This window comes from Ornithorhynchus anatinus, chromosome 4 (assembly GCF_004115215.2).
Source record: "Ornithorhynchus anatinus isolate Pmale09 chromosome 4, mOrnAna1.pri.v4, whole genome shotgun sequence".
Lineage (NCBI taxonomy): Eukaryota > Metazoa > Chordata > Mammalia > Monotremata > Ornithorhynchidae > Ornithorhynchus > Ornithorhynchus anatinus.
In genome coordinates, this window is record NC_041731.1 from 24,246,365 (window position 1) to 24,263,727 (window position 17,363).

The 17,363-nt window shown below is 59.4% G+C and overlaps 1 protein-coding gene across 2 annotated transcripts; it reads left to right on the forward strand.

The window, feature by feature from the left end:
• Positions 1–412: 412 nt before the first annotated feature.
• NRBP2 (nuclear receptor binding protein 2) lies at positions 413–17,261 on the forward strand. 2 transcript variants are annotated; one of them, XM_029063443.2, is made up of 18 exons: positions 413–550; positions 7,529–7,651; positions 9,176–9,277; positions 9,480–9,569; positions 11,250–11,290; positions 11,963–12,057; positions 12,257–12,280; positions 12,389–12,472; positions 13,168–13,223; positions 13,335–13,430; positions 13,792–13,924; positions 14,232–14,334; positions 14,599–14,649; positions 14,908–15,043; positions 15,730–15,783; positions 15,891–15,954; positions 16,217–16,272; positions 16,452–17,261. In XM_029063443.2, exons 1-18 carry the CDS (start codon positions 437–439, stop codon positions 16,518–16,520), a joined length of 1,491 nt encoding a protein of 496 aa, XP_028919276.1. In that variant the 5' UTR covers positions 413–436; the 3' UTR covers positions 16,521–17,261. The 2 variants fall into 2 exon arrangements, with proteins under 2 accessions (XP_028919276.1, XP_028919277.1); XM_029063444.1 differs by lacking the exon at positions 413–550 and adding an exon at positions 2,666–2,740.
• The last annotated feature ends 102 nt before the right edge of the window (positions 17,262–17,363 follow it).

The following is a 17,363-nucleotide window of genomic DNA, read 5'->3' on the forward strand; positions in this document are numbered from 1 at the left end:
TGTTCTGGGGCGGAGCCAATCTAGGGGGCGGGACTTGTAGGGGCGGAGCCAATCGAAGGGAAGGATCTCGTTCTGGGGGCGGAGCCAATCCAGGGGGCGGGGCCTGAACGGGGGCGGAGTCGAGTCCAGGGGGCGGAGTCTGGTCCGGGGGCGGGGCTTGTATGGGCGGAGCTTGTTCTGGGGGCGGAGCCAATGCGGGGGGCGGGGCGTGTCGGGGGCCGCTCCGTCCTCCCTCCTGCCCTCCCCTGCCTTCCCCTCCCCTCCCCTCCCCTCCCCTGCCTTCCCTTCCCTCCCCTGCCTTCCCCTCCCCTCCCCTCCCCTCCCCTCCCCTCCTCCGGTCCCGAGCGTCCGGAGCGCGGCGCGGCGCCGACCCCAGCTCAGCCTCCCGCCGCCGGCCCCGACCCCCGGCCCCCGGGCCCCGAGCCCCGGCGCAGCCATGTCCGCCCCCGAGCCGGCGCAGCGGGGCCGGGAGCGGGAGGAGGAGAGCGAGGATGAGAGCGAGATCCTGGAGGAGAGTCCGTGCGGCCGCTGGCAGAAACGCCGGGAGCAGGTACCGGCGCGGGGGCCGACCCCGGGGGCCGCAGCGGGGGAGCGTAGGCGGACCCGGACGACGGACCGATGCCCCCCGACCCCTTCCCCTCCTCTTCCGCCCGCGCTATTTATTGAGCGCCTACGGCGCGCCCGGACACCCTACCAGCCTGCGATCGCCCACAATTCATTCATTCGGTGGCGGTGACTGAGCGCTTACTATGCGCAGAGCGCTGGACTGAGCGCCGGGAATGGACCATCTCCCAGGCCCGGCATTCAAGCCCCAGACCTGTATCATCCGCACCCCCCCCCCCCCCAGCTTTCCCGGTCCCCCCGGCATTCCGTCAGAGGGCAGGGATTGTCTCTATCTTAGTACAGTGGTCCGCACATAATAATAATAATAACGTTGGTGTCTGTTAAGCGCTTACTCTGTGCAGAGCCCTGTTCTAAGCGCCGGGGTAGACAGACACAGGGGAATCAGGTGGTCCCACGTGAGGCTCACAGCTAATCCCCATTTTACAGATGAGGGAACTGAGGCCCGGAGAAGTGAAGTGACTTGCCCACGGTCACACAGCTGATGAGTGGCGGAGCCGGGATTCGAACCCGTAACCTCTGGCTCCCAAGCCCGAGAATTTGCCACTGAGCCACGCTTCCCCACATAGTAAGCGCTCAGTAAATACTACTGAATGAATGAATCCCAGCTTTCCCCTCAAGCCCAAAAGCCTGAAGGTCCCAACCCCAGAGGGACCCCTTCCCTTTCCTTCCCCGTCCTCCCCCCTCCCCCCTTGCACCCTCTCCTTCCTGGTGGACAGTCACCATTTCCCCGTGGGAAAGGCTGGGCCACCATCCGTTGCCCCAGAGGCCCAGCAGGGCGGGCTGAGGCTGCCCCCGAAGGGCCCTCCTGACAACCCCGCCACTCGCTGCTTCCCCTTGGAAGCGGGGCCCCAGCCCCTCCACCCCACCCGACCCTCTGCCCCACGCTGGGGCCGCTCCCGCCCTCACCTTCGTTTGCGGGAGAGGGCAGAGATGGGCATCCCAGAGGCCCGACCGTCCCTGAGGGGTTTGGCCTTCCGTGGCGGGGCTCCCGGCTACTTAAGACCTGCACTCAGTGGGCACTCAGAATAGGCCTCCGCTCACCAAAGGCTCCCAGCTAAACCTTCTGCCCACAGGAGCTGCTCCCCCACCAAGCCCCGGCTAAACCTTCTGCCCGCAGGAGCCGCCACCACCAACCTCCGGCTAAACCTTCTGCCCGCGGGAGCTGCCCTCACCAACCCCCGGCTAAACCTTCTGCCCGCAGGAACTGCCCTCCCAACCCCCGGCTAAACCTTCTGCCTGCGGGAGCTGCCCCACCAACCACCAGCGAAACATTCTGCCCGCAGGAGCTGCCACCACCAACCCCCGGCTAAACCTTCTGCCCGCGGGAGCTGCCCCCACCAACCCCCGGCTAAACCTTCTGCCCGTGGGAACTGCCCTCCCCAACCCCCAGCTAAACCTTCTGCCCTCGGGAGCTGCCCCCACCAACCCCCGGCTAAACCTTCTGCTCTGGGGAGCTGCCCCCACCAACCCCCGGCTAAACCTTCTGCCCGCAGGAGCTGCCCCACCAACCACCAACTAAACCTTCTGCCCACAGGAGCTGCCCCCCCCAGCCCCTGGCTAAACCTTCTGCCCACAGGAGCTGCCCCCCTAAACCCTGGCTAAATCTTCAGCCCACGGAAAGTGCTCACTACGTACTGACGTTGATGGGGCTTTCAGATCGATGGGCGGATCCGCTCGTTCATTCAATAATATTTATTGAGCACTTAGTATGTGCAGAGCACTGTACTAAGCACATGGAGTATACAAAATATAATAATGTGCATATTTGTTAAGCGCGTACTCTGTGCCAAGCACAGTTCTAAGCGCTGGGATAGATACAAGGTAATCAGGTTGTCCCACGTAGGGCTCACAGCCTTCATCCCCATTTGACAGATGAGGTAACTGAGGCCCAGAGAAGTTGAGACTTGCCCATAGTCACACAGCAGACAAGTGTCAGAGCTGGGATTAGAACTCACAACCTCTGACTCCCAAGCCCATGCTCTTTCCACTAAGCCAAGCTGCTTCTCACATGCCGCCACCGTGATCTGGTCCACCTCTCAGGGCCCAGTCCCCCATCATGCTGATTCCCGGCTGGGCGGTGGCGGAGGAAATGGTTCCCAAGCTTGCCCAGTCCCAGGTATCCACACAGAAAAGTCGGACAGCTGAGGAATACTGCACAGACACAGAACCCAAATGAAAATTTAAAGAGTTTTTCTTTTTATAAATGGTATTCGTTAAGCGCTTGCTATATGCTAAGCGCTGGGGTGAGCACTGTGAGCCAGTTGTGGGCAGGGATGGTCTCTATTTGTTGCTGAATTGTACTTCCCGAGCGCTTAGTTCAGTGCTCTGCACACGGTAAGTGCTCAATAAATACGATCGAATGAAGGAATACAAGCAAATCGGGCTGGACGCAGTCCATGTCCCACATGGGCCTCTCAGTCTTCTTACCCTGCATTTTAGAGGTGAGGTAGCTGAGGCCTGGAGAAAGGAAGTGACTTGCCTAAAATCGGCCAGCAGACAAGCAGAAGAAGCGGAATTAGAACCCAGGTCCTTCTGACTCCCGGGCCTGGCTCTATCCACTAGGCCGCGCTGCTTCTTTACAATTTGAAAAGCCCCAGCGTGCGATAGATGGTAGGGAGGACTTGCTGCCCGAGGGGGTCACCCTCTGGGCCGGAGCTGCTCTGGGGCCACAGATCCAAGGCCAGAGATCCGCCGTCTTTCCCCCGTCTCTGCTCCCCGTGTCTTCCCGGCCCCAACCGCTGCCCTCCGAGCAGGGCTGCCCCCGGTCCTGGCACCCCCGGCAGCCCCCTCCAGCCCTGGCTTTGTGTCGGAGGGTGGTGCATCTCCGGGGTTCCTGCTGCCGGCCCAGAGTAGCACGTCCTCCCACACCTACCATCGCCACCGCAACCTGTGCTTTCACCGCAAGTTTTGGCAAGAACGTCATTAGGGAATTAGGGAGCTTTTGACCAACAGCAGGAGCCTGTTTGGAAGTGGGGCAGCATAAGAACAAGTGGTTTGTGTGCTCGTGTGTGGCACTGGAACGGGAGGAGAACCCCTCCAGCACGTTTTCTTTAACGCGAGGTTTTGCAAGAATGATATCCTTGCGTCAAGGGTATCGAGGCTGAGGAGCGGAGTGGAGCAGAGTCGCCCAGGGAGGCCAGGAGAAGCGGCGTGTTCTAGTGGATGGAGCAAGGGCCCGGGAGTCAGAGGAGCTGGTTTCTAATCCTGGTTCCACCCCTTGTCTGCTGGGTGACCTTGGGCAAGTCACCTCGTTACCTCATCTGTAAAATGGGGATTAAGACCATGAGCCCCATGTAGGGCAGAGACTGTGTCCAACCAGATCATCCTGTATCTCCCCCAGGGTTTAGTACAGTGCCTGGCACATAATAAGTGCTTAACGAATACCACTTAAAAAATTAAAAAGAGAAGGTCCTGGAGGAAGAACTGCAGAGGTAGCTTTGGGAGTTGACAGACAGTAACTGCCGTCTCCCCGACAGCTGTGGAATCCAGTTAATCAATCAGTGATATTTACTGAGTGCTATCTATGTGTATTAAGTCCTTGGAAGAGTTCAATATAACAGAGTTGGTAGATTCGGGCAGACGGGGAGAGTAAACGGTTCTGGGTTCCCTCTTAGCAGAGATATCTGGGAATGGACTGAGTCGGAGGGGATCGTGGGACCTACTGACTACCCCGATGCTTAGCACAGAGTTTGGCACCTAGTAGACGCCTCACCAAGGTCACCATTGGCCCGGTGGGATGGGAGGCTGGAAAGTGGGGCTGATGAGGAAGGTGGAGGCCATGGAGGGCTAGTGTCGGGACAGGGTTGCTGGGGGAGCTACCGAGGCTAGGAGGAGAGGGGAGAAATGAGAGTGGAGAGAGGTGAGCGGGAAGCGGTGCTGACCGGGTGGGAGCAGTGAGCGAGCCAGGCAGAGAGGGAGCCGAGGGGTTACCAATCAGTCAGTCAGTCGATCATATTTATTATTTTATTATTGTTGTATTATACTCTTCCAAGCGCTTAGTATTGTGCTCTGCTCACAGTAAGTACTCAATAAATATGTTTGAAAGGGTATTTATTGAGCGCTTACTACGTGCAGAGCACTGTACTAAGGGCTTGGGATAGTACGATACAGAGGAATTAACAGACACATTCCCTGCCCGTAACGAGCTTGAGGGACAGGTGAGGTGGCAGCAAAATCAGTAGACAGGCCACAGTGCCACTCTGGGCCTCAGTCTCCCTGCCCACCTGTCAACCTCCCACTGGGGAAGACTGGAGACTGGGGGGAAAAGGCTTTGGGCCCATAGGGGAATAGTGACCCTTGGGTGGTGTGGTCAGACGGGGGTCTCGCTTGGGCATTCTCTGGTTGCCAGCAGGAAGCCGAGGACAGCCCTAGGGGCTGATGCCACTCCACTGAGCCAGCGCCTGGGGTGGGAAGCCTCAGTGAGGGCAGGGAATGTGTCTGTTTTTTGTTATATTGTACTCTCCCAAGTGCTGAGTACAGTGCTTTGCACACAGTCAGTGCTCAATAAATACAATTGAGTGAGTGAATGAATGGTGCCTCAGTTGAGCACTTTTGTCCAGTCTCCGGGTGGGACTAGTGTCATTGTGGAGGGCTGTGGCCCAGGAAGCCCATTTAGTCAGTTGGTCAGTCGTATTATTGAGCGCTTGCCCCCTTAAATTAGGCCCCTCAGGCTGAAGCTGGCCCCCTCCCAGCCTGCCCAGGGACCTGCCTAGCCAAAGACAGTATGGTGGCGGGGGAGAAGAAAGCATGGGCTTGGTGGCTGGGGTCTGCCTGGGTCGGGGGGGAAACGGGCTTGGACTGCTGTTTGTCTGGTCGTTGGTTGATGTGGCTCTGCCTGGCTATTCGGGCAACTCACAAGTCAGCTGGATCAGTCCTCTGAGTTACTTTGTTTCCAGCATGTTCAGTGTGTTTAGCCCTTTTGCCTGTGTCCGACTGAGTGCGTTCTGAAGAGAGCTGGGCCCCGGCCACCGCGCATCTCGCGGCCCGCCACCGGCTCACTGCCAGCCCTCCTCCTGCTTCCTGCCCAGCCCGGCCAGACCCAGAGCTAAAACAGCCTAGCAGCTCCTCCTCCTTCTCCTCCTCCTCCTGCTCCTCCTCCTCCTCCAGCTGCCTGCTCTGCTCTCCACAGGGGGCCCAGCTCCAGCTCCCAGGCTTTCTGCCAACCTGAGCCGCTGCGGCCATCTCCAGCTCTTCTCTTTCCTGCTTCTTTCTGAGGCAGAGGCTGGGGGAGCCCCAACCGCTCCTCCACCCCCCACTCCAGGGCCTGGGACACTGGCCAGCCTCTCCCCTCCCAGCCCAGAACACCTCATGCTTCCTCGCTGGGCCCCAGGCCTGACTCTGCCTTCAGTCCCCTTCTCCGTGGAGAGCAGCCAGACTGGGGTGTGCTGCACGGGAGCACCAGAGGAGGAGGGAGAGGTAGAGCCGAGCAGAGCCTGCTCTGCCCGGCCGGGCTGTGAAGGGCCGTTGTGGGGGAGGAGGGGGAGAGTTGCAGCTTATCAGGCCTGTGGAGCTGGGGCTCCTTTCTTCTTATCTTGGCTGAGGGAATGCCACTCGAGGATTAGGTGGGTTGGCAATGGAGGGTGGAGCCCTTGGCTTCTGCCCAACTCCAGTTGCCACCCCTCCCAGTGGTACAAGGCCAGCTCTCTGCCCCCTTTCCTCCCGTCTCCCAGCACCCCTGTTCCTTCCAGGCACTCTTCCTGCCCTCTGCAGCCACCTCTGCTCCCTGGACAACTTTCCCACCTCCCCCTACCCCATCCCACCTCCTTCAGTCCCCTTCAGAGTCCACCCCCTGACCCTTCACTGACCCAACCCCAGGCTTCCTCCGGGCTCTCTTTCACCCATCCCTGGCTCCCAGTTCCTTTCCAGGCTGGTCCTCCCCCCGAGCCTGTTCTCGAGCTGGCCAGGGCATCAGATGGGTCTTTGTGTGAGAGGGACATGCAGGTGGGGGGAGGGAGGGCAGCACAGAACGTGGCCAGAACAATCCTGCAGTGTCTCCTGGCCTGGCCGGCTGGCCTCCCTGCCTTTGAGGCTCCTTGGGGAGCGAGGAGAGGGAGAGGGGAGCCCCGGGGTCGGAGGAGCAGAGAGGAGCAGAGCGGTCCTGCCCGCAGGGCAGGGTGTCTCGATCTCTGGGAGAGCGGATTGCCGCAGAGGGGAGGGGGGCATCCTGACCCTGTGCATAAGGGTAAGCTCACTTGCCTGGGACCTGAGGCAGGAGTCTGGCAACAGAAGAAGGGGAGCTGGGAGCCAGAGGCTGAGGCTTAGCTGGATTCGATGGGCTGGGGGCCAGAGGCTGGAGACAGGGAAGTGGGGGCTGAGGCTGAGGCTGGGGAGCTGGGCATGGCAGGCCGCGGGCCAAAGTCTGGAGACAGGGAGAGGAGGCTGAGGCTAGAGACTGAGGCTGGGAAACCAGATTCTCTGGGCCGGGGGCCAGAGACTGGAGACAAGGAGAAGGGGCTGAGGCCAGAGGCTGGGGAGCCAGACTCAGTGGGCTGGAGGCCAGAGGCTGGGGCCAAAGTCAGGGGCTGCGAGTGGGAAAGGGCAGGGACAGACTAGACTAGTCCTCTAGGCTGTAAGTTGTTTTTTGTTATATTGTACTCTCCCAAGCACTTAATACAGTGCTGTGCACACGGTAAGCACTCAATAAATACAACTAACCAAATGACTGACTGACCGGTCCCAGGGTCAGTGGGTCACTGGCCTGGTTGGGGCCAGCCATTTCTAGCTTCTTTGGGTCAGCAGGGTGCCCTTCGTCCCCCAAATTCCCTTCTTGTCATGGTTTTCCTCCAGACTGGGAAGCCCAGTCAGTGGTGCCTCATCCCCAGCGTCAGCCACTTCCATCCGGGACAGCCCAGCAGTGGGAACGTGTCTGATGGGCGTGGCCGGTGACCATGTGCTTCCCCGACAGGTGAACCAAGGAAACATGCCCGGGATCCAGAGCACGTTCTTGGCCATGGACACCGAAGAGGGTGTGGAGGTCGTCTGGAATGAGCTGCACTTCACCGACAGGAAGGCTTTCAAGGCTCATGAGGTTTTCCTTCCCCACTCCTCTCCACTCTCCCTGCCTAGAAACCCTCATAACTCCTCCCCACTCTCTCTGCCAGGAAACCCTGGGATTTCCTCCTTGTTCTCCCCACCAGGGCATCCTGGGATTTCCTCCTTGCTCTCCCCACCAGGACATCCTGGGACCGCCTTCCCGCTCTCACTGCCAGCACACCCTAGGATCTTCTATCTGCTCTCCCCGGCATGACACCCTGGGCTGTCCTTCCCACTCTCCTCAGCCAGGACATCCTGGGATCTCCTCCTCATACACCCCAGAAGGACATCCTGGGATCTCCTCCTCACTCTCCCTTCCAGCATACCCTGGGATCTCCTCCCTCCTCTTCCCAGCAAGACACCCTGGGATCTCCTTCCCACTCCCCCTGGCAGAACACCCTGGGATCTCTTCCCTCCTCTCCCTACCAGGACATCCTGAGATCTCCTCACTGCTTTCCCCACCAGCACACCCTGGGATCTCTTCCCTACTTTCCCCCTCAGCACATCCTGGCATTTCCTCCCCGCTCTTCCTGGCAAGACATCCTGGGATCTCTTCCCTGCTCTCCCTAGCCAGGACACCCTGGGATCTCCTCCCAGCTCTCCCCAGCCAAGACACCATAACATCTCCGCCCTGCTCTCTCTGCTAGGACATCCTGGGATCTCCAGCCAGGCCCTCCCACTAGGTTCCCCATGGACTTCCCTCCTCATCCCTGAGATCCCTTAGTCAGTGCTGTTCTCCCTCCTGTTCATTTCCTAAACCTGTCCCCCTTCTCTCTCCAGGCTCTTCCTAGCCAGGCCCTTCCTCAGGGCTGGGCTGGGTATGCTCAGTGTGGCTCTGAGCTGCTGGGAGTTGTATTTGAGGCAGGTACACACCCGCCTCCTCTTCTGTGAAAGTGACAACCAACTATTCCAGCTTGAGTCTGTCCTGATCTTGGCTGGGGTCCAGACCTGGATCTTGGTGTGGACCGGGGTCTTGATCTGGGCCCAGTCCTGGATCCAGACAAGTCTCCACCAAGGCCCCTAGAGTCTCTCCTGAGGCAGAAATGCCAGGTCAGTCCCGGCCTCAGTCTGTGCCACCCTGTACCACAGGCCAGAAATTAAGTCTGGCCTAGCTAGCCCTAGATTCTGTGGCTTCCTGTGGGTTTCCTCGAACCTGCTCAGGTTGACTTGTCAAGTCCAAGTTCAAACCTGCACCAAACAGAAAGAGCTCCTGGTTCACATTCTGGGAGCAGGAGCTGCCCTGTGTTCGTGGTTGGGCCAGAGACTGTTGGGAATTATAGTCCTAGCAGCCCAAGGACAACTATTCCTTTGCGGCCCCGTGCATTCAGGAGCGTCTGTGGCCTGCTGCCCTGCAGGGAGCTGCAGAGGCAAAGGAGGACCTGCCTGGGCCTGGCCCAGGTGTGACAGGAGGGGCTGCCCAGGCCTGGCTCAGGTCTGGTAGAAGGGGCTGTCTGGACCCGGCCCAGGTCTGGCTCATCAGTCCTCTGCCAGGCCCCAAACCCCTCCCTGTACTTCCCAGGAGAAGATCCAGACGATGTTTGAGCAGCTGGTGGTGGTGGATCACCCCAATATCGTCAAACTACACAAGTACTGGCTGGACACGCCTGAGAGCAAAGCCCGGGTGAGGGATGACCCTTGCTCCCACCTTCCTTGTCGCCCATCCCCTAAGAACAGGCCTGGATCAGAGCTGCCCCCAGCCCTGGAGAAGGGATCCTCCCAGATGGAGAACCTTCGCTTCCCTCACTAGACCCTCTGTGGGGTGGAGGGCCCGGGTAGACCTGCATTCCACTGCCGGTCCCCCTAAGTGTTTACTCCTTCTGCAGGTGATCTTCATTACCGAATATGTATCCTCAGGCAGCCTCAAGCAGTTCCTGAAGAAAACAAAAAAAAACCACAAGGCCATGAATGCCCGGGTACTGGGGGACTTAGTGGGAGGGATAACTGGGAACTGGGACAGCGTTGCATGATGAAGAGGGATATTTGAGAATGGGGGTTGTGGGGGAGAGCATGCATGGTGAGGAGGGATATGTGGGAATGGGGGCTGCTGGGAAGGACATCTGGGAATAGCGGTTTCTAGGAAGGACACCTAGGAATGAGGGAATTTGCTGGGAAGGACACCTGGAAATGGGGATTGCTGGGAAGGACACCTGGAAATGGGGATTGCTGGGAAGGACACCTGGGAATGGTGATTTGCTGATTAGGTTAGGGGAGAGAGCACTGGTTCCTGGGGATTGGGTCTGTGGGGCGAGCTTCTGAGGTTTCTGCTGCCCTCTCCTCTCTTTCTCTCTCTTATTCCTCTTATTTCCTTCTCTGTCCTTCCTCCCTCTTGTGGCAGTTGGAACTTTTCCTCCAAGCTTTCCTTCTGTCAACCCCTCCCAGGGCTCTCTGGGTGGAGCCAAGACTGCAGCAGAAAGTACATTCCCAACCCAAGTGGTGGGGATTTGTTGTAATCTCAGGGTTCCCCTCCCGCAACCCTCCCTGCTTCGGCCTCCCATGCTCCTGTGGGAATGTTTCCCAGCTGGAGCCCCTGAGATCAAACAGGCCAGTTACCCCATGAACCGTGACCTACAGTGGCAGCCCCCCAAGCTAGCGCAGAAGTTATCCCATAGGGGTTTCCCGGTTCCCAGCCCTTCCCTCACCACTGTGGGCCCCTTGTGACTAGGGGACTGCCCCAGGATACAAGACACACAGATTTGGCTGGGGATGTGGTAAGACATATTTTACTTAAGTGATTGGTAGTCTGAATATCCGGTTAAAAAAAAAATCCTAAAACAGCAGCAGCTGATACTGAACAAGTTTACAACAGACATTATTATAATTGTTATTATTATTACTACTACTAATAATAATAATAACTGTGGCAGGTTTGTACAGTAAAGAGTCCAGAGAACCCAAGTAAATCCAGCCCCCCAACCCAGCCTCCCCCAGTTCTGGCCTCCTCCCTGAGCCAGAATCCAGGGTCATGGCCCTTCCTGGAACTGAAAGCAAGCCAAAGCCCTAGCCGGGTCTCCTTCCTTGACCACTTGTCTTCCTTTCCTCGTGACTTCCTCTCAGCTCCTCAGCCGCTCAAGTGGACCTTGTTGGCTAAAGCCCTTCCTGGCCTGGGTCCTCCCTTCCGGCTCCCAAGACTTCTCTGGCCTCCCTGGTCTCCAGGCCCCCTCTCCATTTCCTTCCCTCGCTCCCCCCACCAACCCGACTCCACCTCAGCACCAGAGCTGGTCCGATTCCTGGTGCCGTAGCTGCCTCCCAAGGGTCCCGGCCTCTTGCCCCAGTGTGGGCGTCTTACCTTTCACTGGGGTCCTGGCCCCATCCCTTGATCTGTTGCCTGGAGCCCCAGGCCCCTAGAATTTGCTCAAGCCCGACCCTTGCCAGCCTGCAGATCATTGTCTCCTGGAGGATGCCAGCTGGTGTGCCAGCCTTGTCCCCATCTTCAGCTCACAGAATCGAAGGATATGGACAGGCAGATGGCACCTGGGCGGAAAGTCAGGCAGATAAGCGGGCAGACAGGCAGACGAACAAACTGGCAGATAGGTGGGCAGACGGGCCAGCCCGCCCGTTCCTTACCTCCCGCCGCCCCATTCCGTCCCTTCCAGGCATGGAAACGCTGGTGCACACAGATCCTCTCAGCTCTCAGGTGAGGGGCCCTCCCCAAGATCCCCGGCTGGCTCCCCGTCTTGTGTTTACCCTCCATGGCTCTTCTCCTGACCCCCTTTCTCCCCTCCTTTTTTTTTTATGGTATTTGTTAAACGGTCACTAGGTGCCAGACACTGTACTAAATTCTGCAGTTGATCCAAACTAGTCAGGTTGGATATAGTCCCTGTCCCCTGTGGAGCTTACAGTCCTATTCACTCGGGGCAGGGAACTTGTCTACCAACTCTGTTATATTGTACTCGCCCAAGCAACTGATTGATCCCCATTGTCATTCATTCATTCATTCAGTGGTATTTATTGAGCACTGTACTAAGCACTTGGGAGATCAACAGACACATTCCCTGCCCACAGATGAGGTAACTGAGGCATAGAGAAGTTAAGTGACTTGCCTAAGGTCACACAGCAGACATGTGGCCGAGCCAGGATTAGAACCCAGGTCCTGCTGACTCCAGACCCGGGCTCTCTCCACTAGGTCACGCTGCTTCCCGCCCTCCCTCTGGTTTCCCCTACCCCCCATATCCCCACCGTGCTCTCATGGTCCCTTCCCCATGCCCTCTTTGATTCCTCCTCTCTGTCCAGTCTATGTGGGGTGACTGCCCGCCCCAAACGGGGGTCAGTGCTCCCCACCACCTCCTCTATCCCATCCTCCCCGCAGCTTCCTGCACTCGTGTGATCCCCCAATCATCCACGGCAACCTGACCAGCGACACCATCTTCATCCAGCACAACGGCCTCATTAAGATCGGCTCTGGTGAGGGGCAGGGGCGGTCTCGGGGGCGAAGAGCAGGAGGCTCAAGGGAGGGGGGCCGGAGGAGGGTGATCTCCCATGAGGATCAAGGGCCAGGCCTGAGGAGGCCCTGATAGGGACCGACAGGGAGGTCGGGCAGTAGCGCCTGTTTCCAAGGGCCGGGTCCGTGGCTAACGCCAACTCTTCCTCCCCAACCTCACAGTGTGGCACCGAGTCTTCTCCAATGGTGAGTGCATGGAGAAGGAGGGCAGGGGGAGGGGAGCCGAAGTCTCGGGGGCTGGCGGTGTCGGATGTAGAGGTGGAATGGGGCTTCAGCCTTCTCACTCCCCCACAGCCATCCCGGACGATCTCCGCAGCCCCATCCGGATTGAGCGAGAGGAACAGAGAAATCTGCACTTCTTTCCCCCGGAGTACGGCCGTGAGTAGAGGCTCAAAGGCCATTCCCCCTGGCCCTGACACCCTCCCCTAAGAGTGAATCAGCGAAACCTGGGGGAAGAGCATGAGCCTGGACGTCAGAGGACCTGGGTTCTAGTCCTGCCTCTGCCACTTCCCCAAGGTGGGACATTGGCCAAGTCACTTATCTTCTCTGTGCCTCAGTTACCTTACCTGTAAAATGGGGATTAAATACCTGTTCTCGCTTCCACTTAGACGGTGAGCTCCATGAGGGACAGGGACTGTGTCTGACCTGAATTATCTTGTATTTATCTTGTATTTAGTAAAGTGCTTGGCACGGAGTAAGTGCTTAACGAATATCATCATTATTATCATCATTATTATTGCTACTATTTTTCATTAATATTATTATTATGAGCTGTCACCTCCTCCTCCTTCCTTTCCTCTGGCCCTTTCCTAGAACTCCTCTATGGACTAGGGCCTGCCCAGCCGGTTGCTCAACCAATGGGTTGGACCATTCCCAAGCCTATTCTGGCTCGGCCTGGCTCATATTCCCCCACGTCCCTGTGCCGCTTCTGGGGTTCCCCGGGGCAGGGCCGGCTGAGGCGAGCTCAGGCATCGTGCCCGGTTCAGCTTGGACCACCCAGGCCGGGGCCGGAAGCAAAGGCAGAGCCCGTCGGGGCTCTGCTCCCACATCCTTTTCCTTCCCCTCTGCTGCAGATGTGGCTGACGGCACAGCCGTGGATATCTTCTCATTCGGGATGTGCGCTCTGGAGGTATCTGTCTCCCCTGGGCCCCCTTCCCCAGTCCCAACCGCTCCCCCGCCCCGGGGGGCCCTTCATCCCCCTCTTCTGCCCCTAACCCCTGCGATGCCCCTCCTGCCGCAGATGGCTGTGCTGGAGATCCAGGCCAATGGAGACACCCGCGTCACGGAGGAGGCCATCGCCCGGGCCGGGCATTCCCTGGATGACGACAACATGCGGGTGCGATGCTCCAAGCACCTGACTTCCCGGGACCCGATTCTGGGTGGCCCATTCCAACCCAGTCCAATCCCTTAGGGCCCATGCTGAATGGGGATACGGTCCTAGGCAAGCCGGGCAGCCCACCAAGCTTGCACTGACCTCCGGGCCCCATTTCCCAGCTGGCCTTTGGCTGTGGAGGGTGGGGGGATGCCCCCTGAGGAGGGAGGAGGGAAATTTCCTGTCCAAGTGTGGGGGCTTCGGGCTTGGCATGACCTACTCTTTCCCATCCCCCCAAGGAGGGTAACTGACTGTTCTCCAAACCCCTCTGGCCCCTCCTCCGTCCTCTGCCCTCTGCCCCGTCTGAAACCTCCCACCCTCCCAGGAGTTCATCCTGTCCTGCTTGCTCCTGAACCCTGCCCGCCGCCCCTCTGCCCACAACCTGCTCTTCCATCGGGTGCTCTTTGAGGTCCATTCTCTCAAGCTCCTCGCTGCCCACTGCTTCATCCAGCATCAGTGTGAGCGGGGCCCTGGGCAAGGGGTGGGGACCACTGGGAGACAGATCCGGGGCCCCTGAGGGAGATGTGGGGCTATCGACGCAGGAGCAAGGGGATGGCCACTAAGGTCACTGTTTCCCAACCTCCGGCTCGGGCTCCCCGTCACCTCCGTCACCACCACACCAACCTGCCCCCGCCCGTTGTCCCCCAACTCCAGCCCTCCCCCCTCTCCCCTTCTTGTTCTCCTCACCCGCTCATGGCACCCCTTCCCTGGCCCTAAACTTCCCTCCCTCTTTCTCTCCTAATTTGCCCATCTCCTTCCCCCTAGACCTGATGCCAGAAAACGTGGTGGAGGAGAAGACCAAGATGATTGACCTCAACATGGTGATGGCGGAGATTCGCAGGACCGGCCGACCCGGGGTCCAGTGGAGGTGATGCCCACCCCCTGTACCTGTTGTCTCAGAGACTCCCACGCCCCGTCCTGCACCTTGTCCCCCAACCTCCCTCCCCACTCCACCCCTTGGCCCGGGAGTCCCTGTGGCTTGTTTTTGTCTGTCTGTCTCCCCTGACTAGGCTTGTAGGCCTAGGGCGGAACCCCACCCGACCCTTTTCCTGAGATGGTGGGCGGCAAGCAGAGATCAGTGCGGCTGAGGTTTCCTCTCCCTCCCCTGCCACTGCCCCTGCTCCCACCCCAGGTACTCAGAGGTCTCGTTCCTGGAGCTGGACAAGTTTCTGGAGGATGTCAGGTGAGGAGGCGGTTGGCCAGAAGGGCGGGCATGGAGCAGAGGGTTACGAGAAACCCTTGCAGTAGCCCGGCTCCCCTTTTCTCACTCCGCCGGCCTTGGGCAGCGGCTTCCCGGCAACCCCAGCTGTGCCGAGCTGAAGTCTGGGGCAGGAACAATCATGATTCCTTGCCGAGGCTGCTCCGGGGAGAGCCCCCGACCCCCCGACTCCACCTTACCCTACGCACTCCGTCACTGTCCTGCTCTCTGCCCCGCTGCCAGGAATGGGATCTACCCACTGATGAACTTCGCTGCGTCACGGCCCCTGGGACTACCCCGGGCTCTGACCCAACCCCCCGAGGATGCCCAGAAAGCCAAGACCCCCACCCCAGAGCCTTTTGACGTGGAGACCAGGAAGGTGAGGGGGCCAGAAAGGACCAGGGTGGGGAGGGGCAGCAGGCCACTGTCTGGACTGGAGCTGGTGGCCAATGAGCAATCCCTGCCCCCCACAGCGGAGGGCCACCTACCCAGCCCTGCCAGCAATCTGACCATGGGCCCCCCTCCCCTCATGGACCCCCCCAGGCTCCTGCGTGCCTGCTGGACTGCTGATGGGCAGAGGTCCCTGCAGTGGCAGGGGGGCGGCCCCCTGGTGCCCCATCCTGCCCTCATCCCCCTGAAGCAGAACGGGACTGGCAAGAAGTCGGAGGGCCGGTGGGGGGGGGGGGGCAGCGTGGGAGCGGCTATGGGGTGGGCATTAGTTACTGGGTTCCACAGTGGGGACCGATCCTGATCCCACTCTGACTCCATCCAAGCTGACTCGGTTGAGTCTGACCCCAGTTTTTCTGGGGGTCCCCACGGGTTGGGTTGGGTGATCGTGGGTGGATTCATTCAGTTCATTCAATAGTATTTATTGAGCGCTTACTATGTGCAGAGCACTGTACTAAGCACTTGGAATATACAAATCAGCAACAGATAGAGACAGTCCCTGCCCACTGACGGGCTGACAGTCTAATCGGAGGAGACAGACAGACAAAAACAAGATGCCTAGCCCCTCTGTTCCCCTCTTCCTCCTCCGCCGCCGTCTGCCTCCCCAACTCCCTGCAGGTGGTGCAAATGCAGTGTAACATGGAGATGAATGAAGACAAAGCACAGTGGCATGTAAGTCCGTTCTGCCCTGGGCCTGGCCCCAGGTCTGGGTCTCCCTGAGTCTCCCTGGCTTCTATGTCACGGGGTCTCTGACTGTCCGTATCCATCTCTGTCCCCAGCTCACTCTGCTGCTCACACTGGAGGACAGGCTTCACCGACAGCTCAGCTACGACCTGCTGCCGAGTAGGGGTCTCTGCCCTCCCCTCCCCCAAGATCTCTGCTCCCCACCAATTCTCCCAGGGGGTCTCTGCCCCTCTCTTTTTAAGATCTCTGCCCCCCTCTCTCTCTGAGATCTCTGTCCCCACCAGTTCTCCCCTGGGGTCTCTGTCTCCCTTCCTCCCTGGGGTCTCTGGCCCCCTCCCTTCCTTGAAGTTTCCACTTCCTTGGCCTCCCAGAGATCTGTGCCCCATTTCCCCCACTGACTGCTCGTTACCCTCCCCTGCAGCCGACAGCTCCCGGGACCTGGCCATGGAACTGGTTCATTATGGCTTCATCCATGAGGTGAGGTCTCGGGGAGAGAGAGGGGCTGGGCACAGTTGGAAGTAGGTGGGGTGGCCTACGCCCCTCGCTTCTGCCTTTTTCTTCCACACTGCCCCACCATCCTTACTCTCTCTCTCTGTCTCTGCCTTTCTCTCTCTGTCTCTCTCTCTCTCCCCTCCCCCTATTCCAATCCGGCCCAGGATGACTTTGAGAAGCTTGCTGCATTCCTGGAAAGCACCTTCCACAAGTACCGCTCAGGCCCTCCCTGACTCCTCCCGCCCCCTCCAGCCACACCCCAGCACACCAGTGGGGACTTGGGCCCAGCGAACCCCTGGCCGAAAATCATTCCCCACGATGGCCCTGGGCCCCTGGCCCCCAGTGGGATGGCTGGAGCTCTCCAGCCCGCTGTGGGTGGGGGAACATCCCTGGACCCGCCCGGGGCCCCACAGGACTGACTGATAGAGGCCAGGAGGGAGGGAAGGAGGAGGGAACGCGAGAGGAGCTGAGTAGGTGCGGGGCTTAGCTTGCTCCGCCAGCCGGACCAGCCCCCTGTGCCCCAGCACGCCGCCCCTGGGGTGGGGGACCTATAGTCACCTGCAACATGGGCATCTGCACCGTGAGCTTTAGGGCCCAGAACAGGCAGAGGCAGTTCCCTGGGGGGAGCTGGGGTCCTGGATGGCGGTAAGGAGAGCCCAGCCCTAGAATCCTAGGGTGAGGGAGTACTGGTGGGCCTCCCCTGGCTAGGCCAGTGCCTTATCATCCATGCCGCCCTGGGGGGAAAGGGGATGGGGGCTGAGAACTTGCTCCCCCTTTCCCCTGCCCCCACCCCACCTTCTTGGGTCCAGATAGATCTTTTTTCAAGCCCCTCTCCTCAGGCCTGGTGAGTCATCGGGGGGGACTTGCCCGAATCCCCCTCCCCTCACCCCCACACCCGAAGAAGCACACTGCCGCGGCTCTCGGTATGTTTTGTAATTTCCAGGAGAATGAATAAACCAAACTCCAAATGGGCACAGCCGCCTGGAGCTTCTGTGCGAGAGGGGATGGGGAGGGTAGGGGCACGGGCAAGTCGGGGACAGAGGCACAGGCAGGAATGGGGGCAGGGGCGGTGAGGA